General features: G+C 40.7%; 1 protein-coding gene across 2 annotated transcripts in view; it reads left to right on the top strand.

Moving 5' to 3' along the window:
- Positions 1 to 25596, top strand: part of lyrm7 (LYR motif containing 7) — a 40693-nt gene extending 15097 nt beyond the window's left edge. For both annotated transcript variants that reach the window (XM_043714296.1, XM_043714306.1), the window contains exons 3-7: positions 3668 to 3738; positions 10013 to 10094; positions 21882 to 21956; positions 23950 to 24031; positions 24844 to 25596. In XM_043714296.1, coding sequence (XP_043570231.1) covers positions 3668 to 3738; positions 10013 to 10094; positions 21882 to 21955 — 227 coding nt within the window. In that variant the 3' untranslated portion in view covers position 21956; positions 23950 to 24031; positions 24844 to 25596. The remainder of the gene's footprint in view (positions 1 to 3667; positions 3739 to 10012; positions 10095 to 21881; positions 21957 to 23949; positions 24032 to 24843) is intronic.
- Positions 25597 to 26321: the final 725 nt, after the last annotated feature.

Below are 26321 nucleotides of genomic sequence, written 5' to 3'. Positions count from 1 at the left end.
CTGGAGCGACTGGGCTTGTATACACTTGAGTTTAGAAGACTGAGAGGGGATCTGATTGAGACATATAAGATTATTAAAGGATTGGACACTCTGGAGGCAGGAAACATGTTTCCGCTGATGGGTGAGTGCCAAATCAGAGGACACACCTTAAAAATACGGGGTAGACCATTTAGGACAGACATGAGGAGAAACGTCTTCACCCAGAGAGTGGTGGCTGTGTGGAATGCTCTTCCCCAGAGGGCAGTGGAGGCCCAGTCTCTGGATTCATTTAAGAAAGAGTTGGATAGAGCTCTCGAGGATTGTGGAATCAAGGGCTATGGAGATAAGGCAGGAACACGATACTGATTAAGGATGATTAGCCATGATCGTATTGAATGGTGGTGCAGGCTCAAAGGGCAGAATGGCCTACTCCTGCATCTATTGTCTATTGATACAAAACCATGCCAACACTCCCTAATAAGTTATTTCATTTCCAAATTAAGTGAATCCTGTCTCTCAGATCTTCTCCATCAATTTTCCTGCCATTGCTGTCAGGACCACTGGGTTATAATTTATTATTATCTCTATTCCTCGACTTTAAAGAAAACATTGGATATTCTCCACTCTTCTGGAATGTCACGATCGCTCAAGAGGGTATTAAGACCTCAGTCAAGGCCTAGCGGTTTTCGGGCTTGTCTCCCTCAGTATTCTGGGATAAATCCTATCAGGTCAGGGGCAATTATCTACCTCAATGATTTTCAAGACACACAATATCTCTTCCTCCTTAACATTGACATGGCCTAGAATATCAGCATATACCTCCTTAATCTAATCATCTTTGCTCTTCTCCTCAGTGAATACCAATGCAAAATACTCATTAAGAACCTAAAGTTTGAAATATCGTCTAAAGACATTCTGCATTATCAAACATAATGAAACAAACACAAATTAGGAAAATGCAATTTAACAAATACAATTATGTACAAAATACAATGAAAATTCCTTTATTAGCACAATAAAAGTTGGTGTTCCATTTCCCAGTAACAAAATTGGCGTATAATTCAGACTTTTAACCTTATGCACATGATAAAAGAATCTTGACAGTAAGTATCAAGGAAATAAAGAGATGCACAATACAAGACCTTCTTGGATTGACAGATTGATTCAAGTTATTCAGGACAACGTGGTTATTGAAAGATTGAGAAACTAGGCACTTTTCCTGTGCAAGACTTTGATTCTTGAATCTTTTATCTAATACAATGAACAAAATTTAAATTGAAATATATCAAATAAAATAATCAGGAAGAGAAGATTAGCATCCTGTATGATGCTTTTGATGTCAAAAATGGAAATTGCTGGAAAAGCTCAATAGGTCTGGTACCATCTGTGGGCAGAAATCAAAGTTCTGAGGAAGGGTCTCGTGACACAAAAAATTAACTCTGATTTCTAACCACAGATACTGCCAGACCTGCTGTATCTATTCTATTTTTGTTATAAAGTTGAAGGTGTATCCTGTAACTATATGAGAGAGAGAATGCTCTTCTGAACTGAAATATTATAAGCACCTGTGTATACGACTTGATGGCAGTCCCAGAGTGTACTGGAAAATTGAAAATATGTAGCATTTGGCTGTGAAATGGATATCTGAGTTTTGGTTGCTGTTTTGAGAACAATTTGAATTTAATCAGTCAACTTAAATTGTGCCCCAGAATATTAAAACCCAATCTAGTTTGAATTTACTGTTTTGTCAACATCAAACTAATGAGATGATCCGATGTTGGGGGTGTAAGAATGCGAACGTTTTAAAATTGGCAGTTGCTCCCTGACCAATGAGAGAAACTGCTGGAAAGCTAACTGCCAATATAGCGTCTTGCTCTCAAAGAAACTAGAAAACACTCTATCAAAGGTATCTTTTTATGTAAAACATACTCACACTAAAAAGAAAGATGATGACCCAGAGAGATCAGCAGCCGGAAGAGTGAAGGCACAGAAGAAGACTGAGACTGTTTTTAAGATCATTAATGTAATTTTAATAAGTGTCTTATTGGAACATATTATTTTTATAGAGTTAGAGCCAAATAATAAGCAATTAAGAGATAGGGAGGCTTAGATTTGTGAATAGTTTTTGTTTAATGTTCATGTTTAGAGAGAGTAAATGATTTGATGTTATTTTCTTTAAATAGTGGAATTTAGGACCTCTCTGTCACTCATATTTTAACAGATTGCGAGATGAGATTTTTCTGGGTGATTGGTTTAGTTAACAGAGGGATTCACCTCCATGTCATAACACTGATTTACCATATCCACATTTCTTTATATTTTTATGCTTTTTATATCCTTGCATTCAAACTAATTTTATTTTATTCTTTAAATTGTTGCTGGATAAGTAACGGAGAATAAATTCTTCCAGATGTTGCAATTTTGTGACTTTGACTTCTTGCAATACAAGGTTGGCATGCAAGTTACAGACAATAATTTATGACGGAATTTAAGCGATCATTAATCTCATGGCTCTCCTGGGAACCCAACTGAAAATACAATAAAAGCTCTGGAGAGACTCAGGATATTTAAAATTATCAAGAACTCAGAGCAAGGACTCAGAGCTTAGCCAGACCTCCAATTCTTTAAAGATTTACTTAATTATATCAAAGGAAACAAAAAACTACATGTTAAATGGTTGAATTGTGCATTAGTAAACAGCGTATAGAACTTGAAGAATGTGTATATTGTCATTCTGCATGTATTGTTAACCATATAAAATGAATCAAAGAAAAATAAAAATAAAATGCCAAAAAAAACTCAGCAAAACTCATCTGTAGAACATTGGATAAGAAATACTAATTGCTTATCTCTCCATAGATGCGTCAGACCTGTAGATTTTTCTCCATCACAAGTCATAGAGTCACACAGCCTGGAAACAGACCCTTCAGTCCAACTCATCCATGCCGACCAGAAGGAAAGCCTAGTTTGAATAACTTGAATCAACCTGTCAATCCAAGAAGGCTTGTACTGTGCACGCCTTCATCCTTTGACACTGATTGTTTTAACCTGATGCATATAATAAAACATAGAACACAGAATAGGCCCTTCAGCCCACGATGTTGTGCCGACCACTGATCCTCATGTATGCACCCTCAAATTTCTGTGACCATATGCATGTCCAGGAGTCTCTTAAATGTCCCCAATGACCCTACCTCCATAACTGCTGCTGGCAACGCATTCCATGCTCTCACAACTCTCTGTGTAAAGAACCCGCCTCTGACATCACCTCTATACTTTCCTCCAACCAGCTTAAAACCATGACCCCTCGTGTTAGTCATTTCTGCCCTGGGAAATAGTCTCTGGCTAACGGCTAAAAGTGAGGGATTCCAAATTATATGCTGATTTATGTTACTGTATACACATAGGAAATGGAAGGTCAATTTTTATTTCACTAGTAAAAGAATTTTCATTATATTTTGTTCATAATCATATTTGTTAAATTGCATTTTTCTGATTTGTGGTTGTTTCATTGTTTGGTAATGCAGAATGTCTTTAGTCAACATTTCATGTTAGAAAACTTGTGATGTTTCTTAGGAAAATTGCTTAAGCCTGAATTATTATTTTACACATGAGATTTGAATTTATGGCATATTCATGTTTGATGTTTGATAATGAATTGAAACTAACTTTGTGTCCTACTGCTTAGCTGCAAGACAGAATATTAATGCTGAATTCCGGAACAATCTTACTGAGTCGTCTCCAGAGAAAATAGTTGAGGTCTGTTAATGGAAATCTTTAGAAGACTGTATCTCGTACTATGCTGATTAAAGATTGTGTTGCTGGGAAAGCGCAGCAGGTCAGGCAGCATCCAAGGAGCAGGAGAATCGACGTTTTGGGCATGAGCCCTTCTTCAGGAATCAGGCCTCCATTCCTGAAGAAGGGTTTATGCCCGAAACGTCGATTCTCCTGCTCCTTGGATGCTGCCTGACCTGCTGCGCTTTTCCAGCAACACATTTTCATCTCTGATCTCCAGCACCTGCAGTCCTCACTTTCTCCTCCCTGATTAAAGATTGTGTTCATCATGAGCTCAGTGTTGAATTACATAGAAATGTGGCTGTGTTACCTTTATATTTATTTAGAGTGTGTGCATAAGTTTTGTTTTATAAGGCCCAAGGGATTTATGATCAAATTCTGTCATTGGTATTGGCCGCAAAACTAACAAATTACTGCAGACGCTGAAATCAGACAGCATCCATGGAGAGAGAGCAAGCTACATTTTGAGTCTAGATGACACTTCGTCAGAGTTGAAGTGAAGTGTGGACAGAGCAGGATTTATGCTATGGTTGGGGGGGGGGGGGAATCATTTAGAGGGCTTGGAGTAAAGATGTTGATACAGTGTTAACACAATGTCATTTGTGATTACTTACACCAATAAAAATTGTTCTTTTGTATGTTAAAGTCCATGTCTACTGTCCTGCCCTCATTAATTACCTTTGTCACTTCCTCGAAAAACTCAATCAAGTTTGTTATCCCTGCTCGAAGTCCTGCTACCTATTGGTAATAAATCGATGTTTTTCCAAATGTGAATAAATCCTGTTCTTGAGAAACTTCTCCAATAATTTCCTTACCACTGGTATTGTCCCAGATTATCCCTTCGGTCCTCTTTAAACAAAGGAACAACATTGGCTCTTATTCAGTCCTGTGGAGTGTCTTCCGTGACTAAAGAGGATACAAAGATTTCATGCAAAGCCCCAGCAATTTCCTCACCTCCCTCCCTCAGCATTCTGGTCCTGGGATCGTGTATACCTTACTCCTTTTCAAAATGCCCCAACATCTTTTTTTAATATTAAAAACTGAAAGAACTGTAGATTAGAAACAAAAACAGAAATTGCTGAAAACGCTCAAAGGTCTGGCAACATCTGTGAAGAGGAATCAGAGTTAACACTTCAGGTCCAGTGACCTTCCTGAGAACTGAATGCTCACTGGGCCTGAAATGTTAACTGATTTCTCTTGACAGATGCTGCCAGACCTGCTGAGCTTTTCAAATAATTTCTGTATTTTAAATATTGGCATGCCATAGAATATAAACATGCCCCTCCTGAAACTCACCATCCATCATGTCCTGCACCTTTGTTGTAAAGTTTTCATTAAAGATCTCACTCCCTTCCTCCGTCATTGAGTGGATCTCTTCTTTCTATAGCTATCCTCTTGCTACTTATGTTTGGGATTTTCCTTAATCCTATTTGCCAGAAGTATTTCATGATACGTTTTAGCCTTTGTAATTGCTTACTTAAGTTCTTTGCAACTGTGTTTGTGTTCTGTCTTCAGTTTCCTAAACCTTATGTATGCCTCCTTTTTCTTGTTGATTAAGCTCTCAATTTCTCTTATCATCTAAGGTTCCTGAATTTTGCCATGTTTATCCTCATTTTCACAGTAATGTGATAGTCCTGAACTTTAATCAACTGGTCTTTAAAAGATTCCTACATGTCAGATGTGGATTTACCCTCCAATAACTGCCCCTGTTCCTGCCTATCTTTGGTGGTTAGCCTTTAGTGCTATCACCTGAGGACTAATCTTATCCATCAGTAACTTAAAATTTACTTAATTATGGTCATTATTCCTGAAATGCTGCCCCACTGAAAATTCGATTACCTGGCCAGCTGAATGCCTTGTATGGCCCTTTCTCTAGTTGGAGTATTTACATATTGTTTCAAAGAACTATCACCCATTGGCTGTTGGGGCACCTGTGGTACAATCACATCAAAATGATTGCACTCCTCCTATTCCTGAGCCCCACCCATATGGCCTCACTGGATGAGCACTCCCTCAGAACATGTGATATTCTACCTAACCAGTAAAGCTACTCCTCAACTTCTACAATCTCTATACTGCCTGAAACTTCTAAATGCCAGGCTGTTAAGCTGCTAGTCTAGTCTTTCTCTCAACAAAATTACGTAACAAGAGCTTGCATTTCTAATGTGATAAAACTTCACAAGAACACGATAAATAAAGTATGAGAATTGAGAAAGTATAGTCACTAAGTTTGTGGATGATACCAAGATTGATGGTCAGTTAGACAGTAAAGAAGGTTATGTACATTTACAAAGAGATCTTGATCAATTGGGCCAACGAGCTGAGGAGTGGCAGACGGAGTTTAATTTGGATAAATGTGGGTCATAGAGATATACAGCATGGAAACAGACCAACTGGTCTATGCCACCCAAATATCCTGACCTAATTTGCCAGCACTTGGCCCATGCCCCTTTAAACCCTTCCTATTCATATACCCATCCAGGTGCCTTTTAAATGCTGTTATTGAACCAGCCTCCACCACTTCCTCTGGCAGCTCATTCCAAACACACACCAACCTCTGCTTGAAAAAGTTACCCCTTAGGTCCCTATTATGTCTTTCCCCTCTAACCCTGAACCTATCCCCTCGAACTCTGGACTCCCCAAATCCAGGGAAAATGCTTTGTCTATTTATCCTATTCATGCCCCTCATGATTTTATAAACCTCTATAAGGTCACCTGTCAGCCTCCAAGGCTTCAGGGAAAACAGCCCCATCCTATTCCACCTTTTCCTTTAGCTCAAATCCTCTAACCCTGGCAACATTCTTGCAAATATTTTCTGAACCCTTTCAAGTTTTACAACATCCTTCCAATTGGAAGGAGACCAGAATTACACACAATATTCCAAAAGCAGCCTAACCAATGTCCTGTATAGCCGCTACATGACCTCCTAACTCCTATACTCAATGCTCTGACCAATAAAGGAAAGCATATCAAATGCCGCCTTCACTATTCTATCTACGTGCGACTCTTCTTTCAAGGAGCTATGAACCTGCACTCCAAGGTTTCTGTTCAGGAACACTCCCAGAAACATACCATTAAGTGTATAAATCCTGCTAAGGTTTGCTTTCCCAAAATGCAGCATCTCGCATTTACCTAAATTAAGCTCCATCTGCCACTCCTCAGCCCATTGACCCATCTGATCAAGAGCCCATTTTACTCTAAGTAACCGTTTTTGCTGTCCATTACATCTCCAATTTTGGTGTCATCTGCAAACTTACTGACTATACCTCCTATGTTCTCAAACAAATCATTTATATAAATGATGAAAAGCAGTGGACCCAGCACCGATCCTTGTGGTACACCACCGGTCACAGGCCTTCAAGCCAGTTCTATATCCAAATGGCCAGTTCTCCATGTATTCCATGAGCTCTAAACTTGTTAACCAGTCTCCCATGAGGAACCTTGTCAAACGCCTTACTGAAGTCCATACAGATCACATTACTGCTCTGTCCACATAAATCCTCTTTGTCACTTCTTCAAAACGTCAGTCAAGTTCGTGAGACATGATCTATCATGAACAAAGCTATGCTGACTATCCCTAATCAGTCCTTGCCTTTCTAAATACATGTAAATCCTGTCCCTTAGGATTCCCTCCAACAACTTGTTCAACACCTATGTCAGGCTCACTAGTCTATAGTTCCCTGCCTTTTCCTTACTACCTTTCTTAAATAGTTATCAAACTATTTAATAACTAGTAATTATTAAATTATAATTAGTTCTGGCACTTCACCTGTAACTATTGATGATACAAATATCTCAGCAAGGTGCCCAGCAATCAACTTCCTAGCTTCCCACAGAGTTCTCAGGTACACTTGGAGTCATAGAGATGTACAGCACGGAAACAGACCCTTCAGTCCAACTTGTCCACACCGACCAGGTATCCTAACCCAATCTAGTCTCGCCTGTCAGCACCCGGCCCATATCCCTTCAAACCCTTCCTATTCATATACCCATCCAGATACCTTTTAAATGTTGCAATTGAACTAGCATCTACCACTTCCTCTGCCAGCTCATTCCATACATGAACCACCCTCTGCGTGAAAACGTTGCCCCTTAGGTCTCTTTTAGATCTTTCCCCTCTCACCCTAAATCTATGCTTCTAATTCTCGATCAGGTCCTGGGGATTGATCCGTTTTAATGCATTACAAGACATCTAGCACCACCACCTCTGTAATATGGACATTTTTTCAAGATGTCACTATCTATTTCTCCATATTCTATATCTTCCACTGCAAACCTGATGCAAAATACTCAGTTAGTACCTCCCCCATCTCCTGCCGCTCCACACATTGGCTGGCTTGCTGATATTTGAGAGGTCCTATTCTCTCCCGAGTTACCCTTACGACCTTAATGTATTTATAAAAACCCTAAAGCTATCTCATGTCCTCTTTTTACCCTCTGTGTTCCCTCTTACGTGTACTCCTACTGCCTTTATATACTTCTAAGGATTCACTTGATCTCTCCTGTCTATACCTGATATATGCTTCCTTCTTTTTTCTTAACAAAAACCTCAATTTCTGTAGTCATTCAGCATTCTCTACGCATGCCAGCTTTTCCTTTCACCCTAACAGGAATATATTGTCTCTGGACTCTTGTTATCTCATTTTTGGAGGCTTCCCATTTTCTAGCCTTCCCTTTTGCATTTTAGAAAGCAAACAAGGGCACGTCTTGTACAATTAATAGTGGGGCCCTGGGTAGTGTTGTAGAACAGAATCTTTGAATTTAGCATCCCACGTCAGGGTGGTTAAATAGACGTTTAGCATGCTTGGCTTCATTGCTCAGAGCATTGAATATAGGAGCTGGGATATTGAGGTTGTACGCAGGATGTTGGTGAGATCTTTTCTGGAGTACTGTGTGCAGTTCTGGTTGCCCTGCTATAGGAAGGATATTATTGGAGAGGGTTCAGAAAAGATTTACAGAATGTTGTTGGAAACAGAGAGTTTCAGTTATAAGAAGGGGCTGGGACATCTTTCTCTGGAGCATAGGAGGTTGAGGGTAGACCATTATAGAGGTTTATAACATCATGGGGAGCATGATAAGGTGAATAGCAAATGTCTTTTCCATAGGGACGGAGAGTTCAAACCTAGAGGGCATAATTTAAAGATGCGAAGACAAAGCTCTGAAAGGAATTTGATCGGCAACCTTTTAAGAGAGAGGGTGGTTCTTAAGTGGAATGAAATGGTAGATACAGCATTTAAAAGGCACATGAGCAGGTACGTGGATAGGAAGGCTTTTGAGGAATATGTGCAGAATGCAAACAGACGACACTAGTTTAGTTTGGGAAACTTAGTTGGCTTGCCGAGTTGGACTGAAGCTTTTACTCTGTGTGCTGTATGACTCTAAATGTTTGGAAAAAAATTTTTGGTCAAGTGTTAGGTTTTAAGGAGCATCTGAAAGAAGGATAGAGAAATGGACATATTTAGAAACGGAATTCAGAGCTTCAGATGTCACAGCTTAAGATACAGCTACCAATGGTGGAGCAACTAAAAGCAGAATATTCAAGAGGCCAGAATTAGAGGACCATAGAGATCTTGGGTGGATATAAGACAAAGAGAAAGTAGGGACTGCAGATGCTGGAGATCAGAGTCGGCAATAGGGAGGTGAAGCTGATAGGTCGGAGAGGAGGGTGGAGCGGATAGATGGGAAGGAAGATGGATGGGTCAAGGGGGTGGTTCCGAGTTGGAGGCTAAGGACTGGGATAAGGTGGAGGGAGGGGAAATGAGGAAACTGGTGAAATCCACATTAATCCCATGTGGTTGCAGGGTCCCAAGGTGTTCTTCCTCCAGGTGTCAGGTAGGTAGGGTTTAGCAATGAAAGAGGCCCAGGACCTGAATGTCCTTGGTGTAGTGGGAGGGGGGATGTAAGACTAGAGGAGATTGCAGAAATAGCGAGGGATATGGCTGTAACTTAGTTTTAAAAATAAGCACGAGAACTTTAAAATAGAGTCATGTTTCAGCAGGAGTCAGAATAGACGAGCAAATGTAGGGAAGGTAGATGAATGGAGTTGTTCTGAGTTAGAACACTTAAGTATGCACTGAGTAGATTCCAGTGATTTCCTAAGTAATATAAGTCACTCTCTTTCTATACAATTGATCAGAAATCTGTTTCTGTTAAATCCAGTATATTGTTAGTTTGATGAAGTATATCAAGAATTTATTTAGTAATTGTTACCATATTAAATGTTTTATTTTCTTTGCAGTTACTTAAATTTGGTACAGATGTTGAAATTATTCTTCGAAAAACTGTAATACAGGGGCTTCACAAAGACCATGATAGAATATGTAAGTAAGGTCCTTTAAGTACAAAAGTCCTAATCAAAAGGATATGTTGTAAACCAAAACAAGAATTGCATTTTTTGTAACAATGCGGAAATTGAGATTAATTTGGAGATTTCCAATTACTGTATTTTTGTAATGATTTGAGATGCCGATGTTGGACTGGGATGTACAAGGTTAAAAATCACACAACACCAGGTTATAGTCCAACAGGTTTAATTGGAAGCACACTAGCGTTTGGAGTGCAGCTCCTTCATCAGGTGGTTGTGCTCCACAACCGCCTGATGAAGGAGCGACGCTCCGAAAGCTAGTGTGCTTCCAATTAAACCTGTTGGACTATAACCTGGTGTTGTGTGATTTTTAAGTTTGTGTTTTTGTATGAAGTATTTAAATCAGTTTCACATTTGATCCTGTCCTACACTTGATAATAATCCAAGAATAACTATACAGAAGCTTAGAATTTTGCAAACTGGGATCAACAACTATTTGAATCATTGTGACATGGCAACTCAAGAAGGTAAAAGCAGAAATTGCTGGCACTGAAGAAGGGTCACTCGACGCGAAATGTTAACTGTGATTTCTCTCTGAGATGCTGCCAGACCTGCTGAACTTATCCAGCAATTTCTGTTTGTGTCTCTGATTTACAGCATCTGCTGTCTTTTCAGTTTTTATCTCTAATGGAGGTATTCATTCATCTTACTCTTGTTTTTAAAAAGTTAATTTAACTTCCGTATCCACCGGTGATTAGGTGCAATGTTGTGTTGTAACTGTTTTTGAGTTTCCCCAATATCTCCTTCATTTTTTTCTTGCAGTCTTAAATTTCTGCCCACTGTTCATTAACTTGCTTCCAGTTGATGTTCCACTTAGCTTTCTCCTATTTTATTTTCTCATGTAAATCTGCCATTGTAATCCTCAAAGTCCTTGTCCATTAGCATCATTTTGCTCTTACATTGCTAACTAGGACAGGAAGTATTCATGAGGGTTTTATTAGTATTGTTAACTGCAGTACTTTACATGATCTTTAGGCTAACCACCACCACCATCCATGCAGATCCTAGGCAGAGGTTTCTCTGGTTTCACCCTGAGGAATCTCCAGGAGATATTAAATGCTATGTTTTCCTTTTTAAAATTTATTTTGAGATATTTTATTGATCAGTGTTGGAATTTAGCCATTTAATGCAAATGAGGTAGTATATCCTCTTGCAGAATAACCTAACTGTGGTTTTAACATGGATTTTTATCGGGAAAAATGTTTCACTTAGTCTTTTCATTATCATCATGATTTTCAGCAGTGCAATTCCAATTTTAAGTGAGGAAACCCGATATACTATTTGTTTAGATCACTCAGTGATGTACAGCAGGGAAACAGACCCTTCGGTCCAACTTGTCCATGCCGACCAGATATCCAACCCAATCTAGTCCCACCTGTCAGCACTCAGCCCATATCCCTCCAAACCCTTCCTCTTCACATACCCATCCAAATGCCTTTTAAATGTTGTAATTGTACAAGCCTCCCCATAGCTCAAATCTTCCAAACCTGGCAACATCCTTGTAAATCTTTTCTGAACCCTTTCAAGTATCATAACATTTTTACAATAGGAAGGAGACCAGAAGTGCATGCAATATTCCAACAGTGGCCTAACCAATGTCCCGTATAGCTGCAACATGACCTCCCAACTCCTGTACTCAATACTCTGACCAATAAAGGAAAGCATACGCATTATAAAGTCATACAACAGGGAAATAGGCCCTTCGATCCAACTCGTCCATGCCAACCAGGTTTCCCAAAATAAAATAGTTCCATTTACCTGCATTTGACCCATATCCCTCTGAACGTTTTCTATTCATGTCCAAATATTTTTTAAATGTTGCAACTTAGAGTAACAAAATTTCTTCTGATTTCTTGATGACTGTCATTATGGGTTCTAGTTATGTTCCTCATGATAAGCGGAAGCATTCCCTTTGTATACACGCTATCAAAATTCGACACAATTTTCAAGACATTGACTATCGGCTCATTGGTTAGCACCGCTGCATCACAGCACAAGGGACCTTAGAACATAGAACAGTACAGATGTTGTGCCGACCACTGATCCTCATGTATGCACCCTCAGATTTCTGTGACCATATGCATGTCCAGTAGTTTCTTAAATGTCCCCAATGACCTTGCTTCCACAACTGCTGCTGGCAACTCATTCCATGCTCTCACAACTCTCTGTGTAAAAAACCCGCCTCTGACATCCCCCTTATACTTTCCTCCAACCAGCTTAAAACTATGACCTCTAATGTTAGTCATTTCTGCCCTGGGAAATAGAATTGGTGTGGACTTTGCACATTCTCCCCATGTCTGCTTGGGTTTCCTCCGGATATTCCAGTTTCCTCCTGTAGTCCAAAGATGTGCAGGTTAGTTGGATTTGCCATGCTAACTTGTTCATAGTGTCCAGGGGATGAACTAGTCATGACGGGTAGGGTTACAGGAATAAGGTGTGGGACTGCCACTGGCTGGTATGCTCTAAAGAGGGGCTGCATGGCCTCTTTCCATACTGTAAGGATTTTATGATTTTTCTCTGATTTTTCTGCGTCACCTCTTGACACGGAGGCACAGGGTGAATGTGCAAACTCCACACAGACATATGCCTGAGGCTGGAATCGAATCCAGGTCCTTGGCGCTGTAAGGCAGCAGTGCTAACCGCTAACCATGTTGCTGCTCTCCAGTTCAGGCCTTGTGCTTTTCTTTTTTTAATCACCATCCGTATTTGCACAGTTTTAAAAATTAATTCAGGTGATGTAGGCTTTACTGGCTATGCTAGCACTTATTACCCATAGTAATAGCCCTTTAAGGTGGAAATGAGTTGTCTTTCTGAATTGCTGTAGTCCATGTTGTTTAGATAGGCACACCATGTTCGTGGAGTGGGAGCACCATAATTTTGAACCAAAAATCCTGAAGGTATTTAAGATAATTTCCAAGTCAAGATGATAAAATGCTTGTAGTGGAACTTGCAAGGGATGCTTGCAAAGGTCTGCTGCCTTTGTCCTTCCAAGTGCTCAGGATTATGGGTTTGGAAGGTACTGTTAAGGTACTGTTTACTGTTAAAATTCATGGGCGGCACGGTGGCACAGTGGTTAGCACTGCTGCCTCGCAGCGCCAGAGACCCGGGTTCAATTCCCGCCTCAGGCGACTGACTGTGTGGAGTTTGCACGTTCTCCCCGTGTCTGCGTGGGTTTCCTCCGGGTGCTCCGGTTTCCTCCCACAGTCCAAAGATGTGCAGGTCAGGTGAATTGGCCATGCTAAATTGCCCGTAGTGTTAGGTAAGGGGTAAATGTAGGGGTATGGGTGGGTTACGCTTCGGCGGGTCGGTGTGGACCTGTTGGGCCGAAGGGCCTGTTTCCACACTGTAAAGTAATCTAATTTCTGAGCCACTATTGTTACTGTGCATCAGTGACAAAGAAAGTGAACATCTGTGGATGTGGTGTGAATCAAGCTGGATGGTTTCAATTTCCTTGTTTTGCTGGAGCTACACTCATCCAGGCATATGGGGAGTATTCCAACAGACTTCAAACTTCTGCCATGTAATTGGTAGATAGACTTTGCAGAGTCCATAGTGACTTAGTCACTGCAGGATTCCTACTCTCTGTGCTACAACAGCATGTCAATATTTATTTGAAAACGAAAAGGCTGTCTATGCTGTAAATCAAAACCAAAAACAGAAGTTACTGGAAAAACTCAGTAGGTCTGTGGCAGCATCTGTGAAGAAAAATCAGAGTTAATGTTTCGGGTCTGGTGACCCTTCCTTAGAGCAAGGGTCTGTTTTTGTGCAACATTTATTTGGCTAGTCCAGTTCAGTTTCTGATCAGTGGCAACCTCAGGGTGTCGATCGTAGTGAATTCAGCCATGGTTATGGCAGTGAATGGCAAAAGACAATCATGAGATTACACAATAAAACAATCTTGAGAGGTTTTCCATCACCAACAGTACTACTTCCTCAAATTAATGTTCACCGGGAGGTATTATAATTGCCTTACAGTCCATTTTAGGAATTTAGTCATTTGGTTTGCAGTCAAGCCCTAAGCCTAAATTGTACTTCTACGTCCAGGGAAATCTAAGTACTGCAAAACATAAGACACTCATTCTTCATCTAGAAGAAGTTGATGTGATTTTGCTAATTACTTCTGAATCTCATGCTACTATAATAGTATATGTCCTGTTAGATCTTAGTATTCTACATTTAGGATCACTGAATACTATGGGCAATTTAGCATGGCCAATTCACCTAACCTGCACATCTTTGCATTGTGGGAGGAAACCGGAGCACCTGGAGGAAACCCACGCAGACACGGGGAGAATGTGCAAACTCCACACACACAGTCACCCAAGGCTGGAATTAAACCTGGGTACCTCGCACTGTGAGGCAGCAGTGCTGACCACTGAGTTGACATGCTGCCCCAAACAAATTAGATTTTTAATATTTATTCATGGGGTAAATTGGGAAGTTGCGCAAATTGAAGCAAGTAATTGATGCACAATAAATATTCCTTCTTAGATTAGGGGAGGGCATGGCCTAGTGGTATTATCGCTAGCCTGTTGATCCAGAGATCCGGTGGTGTCCCAGGGATCCGGGTTTGAGTTCCACCATGGCGGGTGGTGGAGTTTGAATTCAATGGATATAGAACATAAAACAATACAACACAGAACAGGCCCTTTGGCCCTCGATGTTGTACTGACCTGTGAACTAATCTAAGCCCATCACCCTACACTATCCCATCATCATCCATATGGTTATCCAAGGGCTGTTTAAATGTGGCTGAGTTAACTACATTGGCAGGCAGGGCATTCCACGCCCTTACCATTCTCTGAGTAAAGAACCTGCCTCTGACATCTGTCTTAAATCTATCGCCCCTCAATTTGAGGCTGTGCCCCCTCATACAAGCTGATGTCATCATCCTAGGAAAAAGACTCTCACTGTCCACCCTATCTAATCCTCTGATCATCATGTATATCTCTATTAAATCCCCTCTTAGCCTTCTTCTCTCCAATGAGAACAGACCCATGTCCCTCAGCCTTGCCTCATAAGACCTTCACTCCAGACCAGGCAACATCCTGGTAAATCTCCTCTGCACCTTTTCCAATGCTTCCACATCCTTCCTGTAATGGGGCGTCCAGAATGCACACAATACTCTAAGTGAAGCTGCACTAGCATTTTGTACAGTTGTAGCATGACATCACAGCTCCGGAACTCAATTCCTCTAACACACCGTATGCCTTCTTAACAGCACTATCAACCTGGGTGACAACTTTTAGGGATCCATGTATATGGACACCAAGATCCCTTTGCACTTCCACACTACCAAGAATCTTTCCATTGACCCAGTATTCTGTTTTCCTGTTATTCTTCCCAAAGTGAATCACCTCACATTTATCTGTGTTGAACTCCATTGCCACCTTTCAGCCCAATTCTACAGTTTATTGAAGTCTACCTGCAACCTGCAACATTCTTCTACACAGTCCACCACTCCACCGACTTTCGTATCATCTGCAAACTTACTAATCCATTCACCAATGCCTGCGTCCAAGTCGTTTACAAAAATGACAAACAGTAATGGTCCCAAAACAGATCTTTGTGGCACACTACTAGTAACCAGACTCCAGGCTGAGTATTTTCCATCAACCACCACTCATTGCCTTCTAACAGAAAGCCAGTTTCTGATCCAAACTGTTAAATCACCTTCAATCCCATGACTCTGTATTTTCTCCAACAGCCTACCACGTGGAACCTTATCAAAGGCTTTACTGTCGTCCATGTACACCACGTCAACTGCCCTACCCTCATCCACAAGCTTCTCAAAAAACTCAGAGGTTTGTGAGACACGACCTTCCCTTGACGAATCCACGTTGACTATTTCCAATCAAATTGTTGCTTGCTAGATGATTATAAATCCTATCTCATAATCCTTTCCAAAACATTTCCTACAACAGATGTAAGGTTCATTGCTCTGTAATTACTTGGGTCATCTCTACTGCTCTTCTTGAACATTTACAATCCTCCAGTTCTCTGGTGCTAAACCTATAGACAGTGGCAACTCAAAGATCATGGCCAAAGCTCGGCCATCTCCTCCCTCGCTTCCCAGAAAATTGTCAGAAAAATCCCATCCAGCCCAGGGGACTTAACTACTTTCACTCCTAGAATTGATAACGTCTCAATCCTTTCCAGTCTAATAGCCCGTATCTCAGTCTTCTCCTCTACAATATTCTCCTTTTCCCGAGTGAAAACACAGGGTCCACACGTAACTTCCCACTTCTATCTTTGACAGGCCCTGTTCCTACCCTAGTCGTCCGTTTATTCCTCGCATATCTATAGAAAGCTTTAGGGTTCTCCTTTATTCTACCTGCTAAAGTTTACTCAAGTCCCCTCCTTCCTCCTCTTAACTCTCTTTAAATCCTTTCTAGCTACTCTGTAACTCTCCATCGCCTCATCTGAACCATCTCACCTCGACATTACATAAACCTCTCTCTTCCGCTTTACAAGAGATACAATTTCTTTGGTAAACCACAGTTCCCTTATCACTTCCTGCCTGCCTGACAGGGACATACCTATCAAGGACACACAATATTTGTTCCTTAAACCAATGGTACATTTCAATGGTCCGATCCCCTGCATTTTGCTGCCCCATTCTATGCCTTTTAAGTCTTGCATTACAATTGCCCTTCTCCCATCTGTAACTCTTGTCCTGTGGCATGTACCTATCCCTTTCCATCGCTAAACTAAACGTAACTAAATTATGGTCACTCTCTCCAAAGTGCTCACCTATAACTAAATCAAACATCTAGCCTGGTACATTACCAAATATCAGATCCAGTGTGGCCTCCCTTCTTGTCCACTCTTCGACATATTGTGTCAGGAAACCTCCTGCACACATTGGACAAAACGTGATTCATCCAACGTACTAGAGTTATCACATTTCCAGTCAATGTTGGGGAAGTTAAAGTCCCCTATAATGACCACCCTGTTCCTTTCCCTCCTGCTCAGAATTGATTTGCCAATCCTCTCCTCCACATCCTTGGAACTTTGCAGAGACCTTTACAAAACGCCTGGCAGCGTGACCTCTCCTGTTTCTAACCTCAGTCCATACCATATAATTTCAGTAGATGAGTCCTCATCAGAAGTGTTTAGCCACTGTTATACCATCCTTGACTAACAAAGCCACACCTCTCCCTCTTTTATCACCTTCCCTGATCTTAATGGAAGTTCTAAACCCTGGAACCTCCAATATTCAGTCCTGACCTTGCTCTATCCATGTCTCAGAAATGGCCACAATATCAAAGTCCCAGGTACCTATCCATGCTGCAAACTCATCTACCTTATTCCGGATACTCCTGGCGTCCATACAGCGATATCTGAAATTAAGGGAATTCATTGTCAGAGGATCCTTTCTGGTTCACTGGTGTCTTTTGGGGAGGGAGGCTGCTATCCCTATCTGGTCTGGCCTACATGTGACCCGTGGCAGTGTGGTTGGCTGTTGGCTGCCTTCTGGATAATGGGGGTGGGCAATAGATGCTGCTTGGCCAGCAATGCCCTCATCCCATGAATGAATAAAGAAAAAAAAAAGTAGGTGTGTGGAACAACCTGTGCTTTGTATGTATGCATTAATTCTTTATTGATCAAACTTTGTTTTAGAATAAGCAGGACAAATACCTTTGCAAATGGGGTATTGAACTCTGGGAATTAATCTTGAAGTTCATCCATATGAGTCCCAGGCGATTAAATCACATCAGACTCACCAAATGCATTTTTCTGTTCGCGTTTCGTAAATCCACAGCTTGTATCTGTATAAAAGTGGAATAAAAGGAGGAGAGGCCGGGAACGTACAATTGAAATGAAGAGCTGGGTCCTGCTGTTATGAACTTGTACACACTTGGGACTTTAGTCAGTTCTGAAAATGATTGGTATGATATGGGACAAATGCACCATATTTACCCCATCATGGACCTCATTTGGCTTCTTGTGGTTAGCACAGCAATACATTCCCTAATAAAAGTTTAATGAGACAAGGAAATAGAGTCATAGAGATGTACAGCATGAAACAGACCCTTCGGTCCAACCCGTCCATGCTGACCAGATATCCGAACCCAATCTAGTCCCACCTGCCAGCGCCCAGCCCATATTCCTCCAAACCCTTCCTATTCATATACCCATCCAAATGCCTCTTCAATATTGCATGGTTTTGACTGCTGTGATGTTGCTTCTTGTCTCTGAACCTGATTTCAAGGTGCTGGGATAATTCCAGTCAATATTTCTGGCTCAGAGACCTCTCAATTACCAACCAAACAAGATTTCAAATGAATTGAAGAAAGATTTCGTTGTGGAAACATCTTTTTATGAAATAAGAGTGAGACATTCGAGTAAATAATGGAAACTGAAGAGTTGATAACTGAGATAAAGTAGCGTGATGCAATACAAAATTAAAAAGAAATCTGAAATGTTCAGGTTCCCCTCAAATATGCCTTTAAAAATGCTCATCTGATCACCTTCTATATTTGGATGGCAGATTTTTTTTTTACAGAAATTGACTTGGGATTGCTATTATCAAGCATGTAAGCTATGTTGTAAAAACACAGTGCTGGAGAACCTCAGCAGACATCATCTATGGAGAGAGAAAAAGTTGATGTTTTGAGTCCAATGTGACTCTTCACATCATATCAGATTTGAAACATTAGTTCTGTTTCTGTCTATACCCAGACCCTGCTGAGTTTCTTCCTCTTTTTATTCATAAGACCATCAGTGCAAACATTTGACCATTTGGCCCATTGAGTCTGTTCTGCCATTCGATCATGGCTGATCGATTTTTCAACCCTATTTTCCTGTTTTCTCCCCGTAACCTTTGATCCCTTGGCAATCAAGAACTTATCTATCTCAGTCTTAAATATACTCAATGACCTGGCCTCCACAGCCATCTGTGGCAATGCATTCCACAGATTCACCACTCTGGCTAAAGATGTTTCTCCTTATATCCATTCTTAAAGGTCTTCCCTTTTACTCTAAGGCTGTGCCCTTAGGTTCTTGTCTCTCCTGCCAATGGAAACATCTTCCCAACATCCACTCTGTCCAGGTCTTTCAGTATTCTGAAAGTTTCAATCAATCAGAATCCACCCCCCCCCCCCCCCACCATATTTCTAAACTCCATCGAGTATAGACCCAGAGTCCTCAAACATTCCTCATATGTTAAGACTTTCATCCCTGTGATCATTCTTGTAAACCTCCTCTGGACCCGCTCCAGGGTCAATATATCCTTCCTGAGGTATGGGGCCCAAAATTGCTCAGATTACGCTGATTGTGGTCTGACCTGAGGCTTTATAAGGCCTCAAAAGTACATCCCATCTCTAGTATCTACGGTACATAGTTTACAATGTATAAAAGCTGTGTCCAGAGCAACTCAATCCAGTGATGTGCAGGTTACGTGAATTGGTTAAGCTAAATTGCTCATAGTATTCAAGGATGGGAACGTCTGTGTGGAGTTTAGATTAGATTAAATTAGATTAGATTCTCTACAGTGTGGAAACAGGCCCTTCGGCCCAATAAGTCGACATCGCCCTTCCAAAGAGAAACCCACATAAACCCCTGACCCTATATTTACCCCTGACTACACCTAACACTGTGGGCAATTTAGCATGGCCAATTCACCTGACCTGCACATCTTTGTATTGTGGGGGGAAACCCATGCAGACACAGGGAAAATGTGTAAACTCCACACAGACAGATAGGAATCGAACCCAGGACCCTGGTGCTGTGAGGCAGCAGTGCTAACCACTGTGCCGCCCCAACTTGGGCTGAAGGGCCTGTTTCCACACTCTAGGAATTCTAAGATTGCCTAGCAATGAGTTAGTTAAACTTAAGTGTTAGCGTTAGATTGGTCAATGTTGAGTGTTTGTATTCCAAACCAAAAATAAATATCATTGAAATGAATTCAGTTCTTGTACAATGGTCATTTTTAATGGTCATAACTCTGCAGGCATTTTTTATAATCTTTTTCTCCAGTCAGTAATTCACAGCAATCAGATCGACAAGTTTTTTATAGTTGGAATCGTAACTGGCAGGTAGGAAGATGATTGTTGTTGCTTGGAGGACAGTCATCTTAGTACTAGGAATCTCAGCAGGAGTTCCACAGGCCCTACCATCATCAGTTTCTTTAATGGCTTTTCCTCCATCACAAGTGGGGATATTTGCTGATGATTGTTCAATTTTCAAAGCCTTTCATGACTTCTCAGATATTAAAGCAGTCCATGTCTAAATGCAGCAAGACCTGGACAATGCCCAGTCTTGGGATGAAAAGTGGCAAGTAACATTCACGCCACACAAATGCCAGGCTATGACCATCACCAATAAGAGACAGTCTAACCATTGTCCCTTGATCATCAATGACTTTGCCATCACTGAATCCTGCACTGCCAACACAACTATTAATCAGAAACTGAACTGGACTAACCCATATAAGTACAAAGGCTTGGAATCGTGCAGTGAACAAATCACCTCCTGAGTCTCCAAATCTGATCCACCATCTACAGGACAGACATCAGGGGTGCTTGGATGAATGAAGCTTCAACAGCACTCGGGAAGCTTGACACTATCCAGAATAAAGCAGCTCACTTGATTGGTGCCACTAATGCTCAGTTGCATCAATGTGTACCATTTGCAAGATATACTGCAGAAATTGACCACAGTTTCTTAGATACCACCTTCCAAACGGTTGACCACTTTATCTACAAGGACAAGAGCAATGGATTCATGGGAACACCATTTGCAAGATCCTCTCCAGCCGCTCACCATCCTGATTTGGGATATCTCACCATTCCTTACATAGAAATGTGAAAAACAGGAGCAATTGAGGCCCAAACTTTGAATGTTTGGAAGAAGGGTTTAGGCAGACGGCTCAAAGAGTCATGAGAGAAAGTAGGACCAAGAGTTATATGATCAGCGGCACGGTGGCTGAGTGGTCAGCACTGCTGCCTCATAGTGTCATGGACCCAGGTTGAATCCCATCCTCAGAGGACTGTCTGTGTAGAGTTTGCACATTCTCTCTGTGTCTCTGTGGGTTTCTTCCGGCAGCTCCGACTTCCTCCCACAATCCAAAGATGTGTGGGTTAGGTAAATTGGCCATGCTAAATTGCCCAAGGTCCTGGGTTCGATTCCTATCTGTCTGTGTGGAGTTTGCACATTCTTCCTGTGTCTGCATGGGTTTCCCCCACAATACAAAGATGTGTAGGTTAGGTGAAGTAGTCAGGAGTAAATGTAGGGGAATGGGTCTGGGTGGGTTACTCTTTGCAAGGTTGATGTGGACTTGTTGGACCGAATGGCCTGTTTCCATGCTGTCGGGATTCTATTTTATTCGATGATTTTATTCGATGATTGTATTCAGTCATGTTCATATATTGAATGACACAGATGGTTTGAAAGTTGAATGGCCTTCTCCTCCTGTTTTGTGTTTCGACATAATAATCCTTTATAAGGGCCACAGCTAAAAAAAGTAAATATAATTTATTCTGACAACATAATTATTTATTCAGCAAAAATAGAACACAGAGACAGAAATGAGAAATCATTCCATTCAGAATTTGAGTGATGGTTTTGCCATTGTCCTAACTGTCCTCCACATTTGATGAGCTTTTACTTATGGAATACAAAATCCATCCGCCTCCCTCACAAAAATCTGCAGAAATGCAATTAACACCTCAGTAGTCATCAGTTTCCATACTTCTAAGATGCTGATCCAAATAACTAGTCTTTTTCTTTTTCTCCACAGCTATTAGACCCAGAAAAGAGATTCTTCTGGATAACATACCTGTCAATCATAATCCCACAACGAAAGATACATAATGTAGGAAATATTTCCGATTGGATTCAAATTATGGTTGTATTTTTGGAGGTTCTAAAATCCTAAGTACCTATAACAATAGTAATGTGAAAGTAGTCTTCTGGTAATGTTGGATCTAATTTTTTTTTATCTGGTGGAAAAGCTATGTAACAACGTAGATTAAAAACAAAATGTTGGTTGCACTTGAGGCTAAGCAGAGAAAAATGGTTAACATTTCAAATTTACAGCTTTTCATCAGATTATTTAGAACGATGCAAAATACTTTGAGTAGTAGTTTAAGATTGTTTTACTATTTTACATTACATAACAATTTCCAACAACAACTGTACAGTAATTTGGTAGTTATACAAGAATATAAAATAGAATTGTAGTTTTTGGCAGAGAAGAAGGCCACTTGGCCCATAGTGTCTGTGCCAAACAAGAAATGAGCCATCCAGCCTAATAAGCGGCATTTCATTTGTAGCTCTGCAGGCTAAGATGCTGATGAGTGGAGAGTTTCTGCATCTATTACCCTTTTAGGCTGTGAGTTCCAGATCCTTCCCACTCTTTGGGTGAAAATGTTTTTCTTTACCTCCGAGTTGTTTAAAGTAAATGCGTACTACTCGCTGACTAAGGTAGTAGCTACTAAGGTAAAAATGTCTCATCCGGTCTATTCAGGGTCTTAACACCGCAGTCAAATCACTTTTCAGCCTCCTCTATTCTCAGGCCAAAATAAACCCAATCTTTCCTCATTATTACCAAAACAGGAAAATGCAATTTCCTCATAAAATTCCCCTATATACTGTCTAGTGTAATGATATCCTTTCTGTAGTGAGTTGACCAGACTGTACACAGTACTCCAGCTTTAGATTAGATTAGATTACTTACAGTGTGGAAACAAGCCCTTCGACCCAACAAGTCCACACCAACCCGCCGAAGCGCAACCCACCCATACCCCTAAATTTACCCCTTACCTAACACTACAGGCAATTTAGCATGGCCAATTCACTTCGACCCAGCTAATGATATATATAGTTCCAACATAATCTCCATGCTCTCATATTCTATGCCAAAAGTTGTAAAAGTAATGCACATGCCTTCTCAAACACTATGTTGACCTGCTTTACTATTTTGACAAACTCAAGTGAGTGCCTTTTCTCAGTGTTTGCATTGCTCATCAACAAGGTGAAAACCTCTGTTCAATAACCAAGCAGATGGGAAGTAGAAGACAGGACTGCCAACCACCAAGTACAAGTCCACTCACAAAAGCAGAAATGGCTGGAAAAGCTCAGCAGGCCTGGCAGAATCCATGGAAAGAAATCAGAGTCATTGTTTCAGAAAGGGTTACTGGACCTGAGACATTAACTCTTGATTTCTCTCCACAGATGCTGCCAGACCTGCTGAACTTTTCCAGCCATTTCTATTTTTGGTTCTGATATCCAGCATCTGCAGTTCTTTCAGTTTTTATTATGGATCAATTCATATCTTCTGCTAATGTTATTGGCTGATGTAATCACGAGTCCTGTTCTGGTTGAATTACTTAAGGCCATAGGATTGCTTTAAAAGATACAATGAATGACCGACAAACCATGTTTTTCATATATGTATATCGAATTACCTGTCTTCAGGTGAAGATATATCCTGTGGTAAGGCCTTGTGCAGGTTATTTCCAGTTAACATCGGATTGGTTAGGACTCTACCTGTTGCTGATGATCCGTAGTATTTCCAGTGTGAGTGCTTTTATGAGTCTGGACATCTATTTGATGAATGACTTGTATCTTTTAATGTTAAAAAGTTCATTACACTTGTTTTTTCTTCCAACCATTTGCCTCTGGCTTCCAGAAAAAATCCAACGTGACTTGGTTCACAGCACCTGGTCAAGTCTTTTATTTTTCATCTAAATGTTCAATTTTACTTTCTTCTAAATCCACCTTACCAAATTGTATATTGTTATCCAAGTAATGAATTGTGCATTCAGTTACTGAAACATTTGGGTCTTTTTTAATTCTGCTGACAGATTTCCATGGAAAACCATCTTGGGCAATTAGCCTCTGTTCTATCTATATAAGATGTCCATTGGAATTTGGATACAAACACATGTGAGAAATACAAGATCTTATCACGTTTTATCTTTCACAAATGGATAATATTTGGATACGTGCAAGAATCCTAATGTTGTCTCACATATGTGGCAGGATTTAATTGTCAAGATTGACCTGGTTGAATGTAGATTAAAGTGTAGTATTAAACTATTAAGCAATTGAGATGACTTAATGTTACAGACAGGTAATACAGGAATTATATATCTTGTTTAGAACATAGAACAATACAGCGAAGAACAGGCCCTTCGGCCCATGATGTTGCACCGACCTGTGAACTATTCTCAACTCGTCCCCCTACACGATCCCAAAACCATCCATGTGCATATTTAAGGATTGTTTAAATCTCCCTAGTGTAGCTGAGTTGACTACATTAGTAGGTAGGGCATTCCACGCCCTTAACACTCTTTGCGTAAAGATATCTGTCTTCAATCTATCACCCCTCAACTTGTAGTTATGCCCCCCTTAACACTGACGTCACCATCTTAGGAAAAAGACTTTCACTGTCTGTCCTATCTAATCCTCCGATCATCTTGTATGTCTCTGTCAAATCCCCGCTTAGCCTTCTTGCCAATGAGTCTCTCAGCCTTTCCTCATTAGACTTTCCTTCCAGACCTGGAAACATCCTGGTAAATCTCCTTTGCACCTTTTACAATGCTTCCACATCCTTCCCGAAATATGGGGGCCAGAACTGTACACAATATTCCAAGTGTGGCCGCACCAGCGTTTTGTATAGTTGTAGCATGATATTGCGGTTCCGGAACTCAATCCTCTACAAATGAAACCTAAGACACCGTATGCCTTGTTAACAGCACTATCCACCTGGGTGGCAACATAGGGATCGATGTACATGGACTCCAAGATACCTCTGCACGTGATCCATCTAATGAGAAAACATGTGAAGTGAAGCCAGTTATCAAATTTTCATTCCCTCCATGCCATATATTTATTACCACTCTTACATGTGGGAGTGAAGAAACCCATGCGTAGTGGGTCTGTGGTGTTATAATTTTGTGACTCTCCACTACGTTACCCCCAAGGTGAAGTGTTCTTTCTCTGAGGACGTTTTGGCTTTGCCATCTCTCAATGGCATCAGAGTTGTCTCTGCTGCAACACCGGAGGGATGTCCAAATTGTAGAATCACAACACTCATCGAGTGCCTCATAATAATGACAGAAGGGATTTGAATCTCATGGCATAATGAGTTCTCTGTTTCTATTACAGGACAACAGAGGAGCAGTTCATCTGCTTTTAAGTGCATCCAGAATTATACTAGATTTTTAACAAAAAGGTGACGATGTACAGGATATCCTCTGGGTGTATCCCAGTCAGGCCTGCATAACCATTTCCATCAATCCCATTGAATGGCCAAGGCAGTATTTCCTCCTTCTGTTTTCCATGTGTTCTGTATATCTAATGAATTTACTTTCATTCATTTTATTGTTAGGTGTCGATAGTTTTATTTGAAAATTTTGAAAAGTAAGGGCAAGATGATGTGACTGGTGCACCTATGATCTGTGTGATGAACTATTTGTTTTATGTAAAATAAAGTGATCCTAAATGTGTTTCTCTGGGCCATCTTTCTTCACGTTACTGATGTGCTTTTAACCTGACTAGTTATACTACTTAACCTCCAGATATTCTTTAACCTATCTGGAAGCAAAACGTTCAGTCATTATCAGATGAATGATGAGTCATCTAGTTTGAGAATTGTCTTGCACATTCATACGTTCTTAGTCTGTCATCCAGTGTTTTGAGATGCTGGCCAGGCATTTAATAACCCTCATTATATGCGAAGGCGTTTCCTTGGGCATGTTTGATTTTTCGGGTGACTCAATTTCAGGAGCATATCGAAAAGGTTTTTTGAAGTTCTGTTTGGAGTCTCAACGTGTGTATGCTGTGTTACGTTTTGTTTATCAGAGATCTGTTTAACAACCTTGGTAGTAAGGATGCCCCCATAATTTGTTTATTAATTGCGTAGCAAGCACTGAATCTCTGAATTCCAGAAGAAGATTGATTGCTCTATTGGTCCACGTTTAGAATTTGATTTCAAGGCTGCCCGGTTTCTCTTTTTGCAGCTCCGTTTGTTTAATGCATTTGTGTTGTCCAAGGGCAATTTTGGATGTAAATCTGAAGTCACACAACTGCAAGTATGATCACAGGTTGTTTTGGCAAACCAGATTCTCTACTTTTAGCGTTGTGGCAGGTGATCGCACAATATTTACTGCTTTGATCCTTGAGGAGTCTGTGGGCATTAACTCCAAAGTGGCAAAAGTGAGTACTGCAGCTG

Source organism: Chiloscyllium plagiosum, chromosome 2 (assembly GCF_004010195.1).
Source record: "Chiloscyllium plagiosum isolate BGI_BamShark_2017 chromosome 2, ASM401019v2, whole genome shotgun sequence".
Taxonomy (NCBI): Eukaryota; Metazoa; Chordata; class Chondrichthyes; order Orectolobiformes; family Hemiscylliidae; genus Chiloscyllium; species Chiloscyllium plagiosum.
The sequence above is the reverse complement of the archived record's forward strand: the minus strand, read 5'-3'. Positions and strand labels throughout refer to the sequence as shown.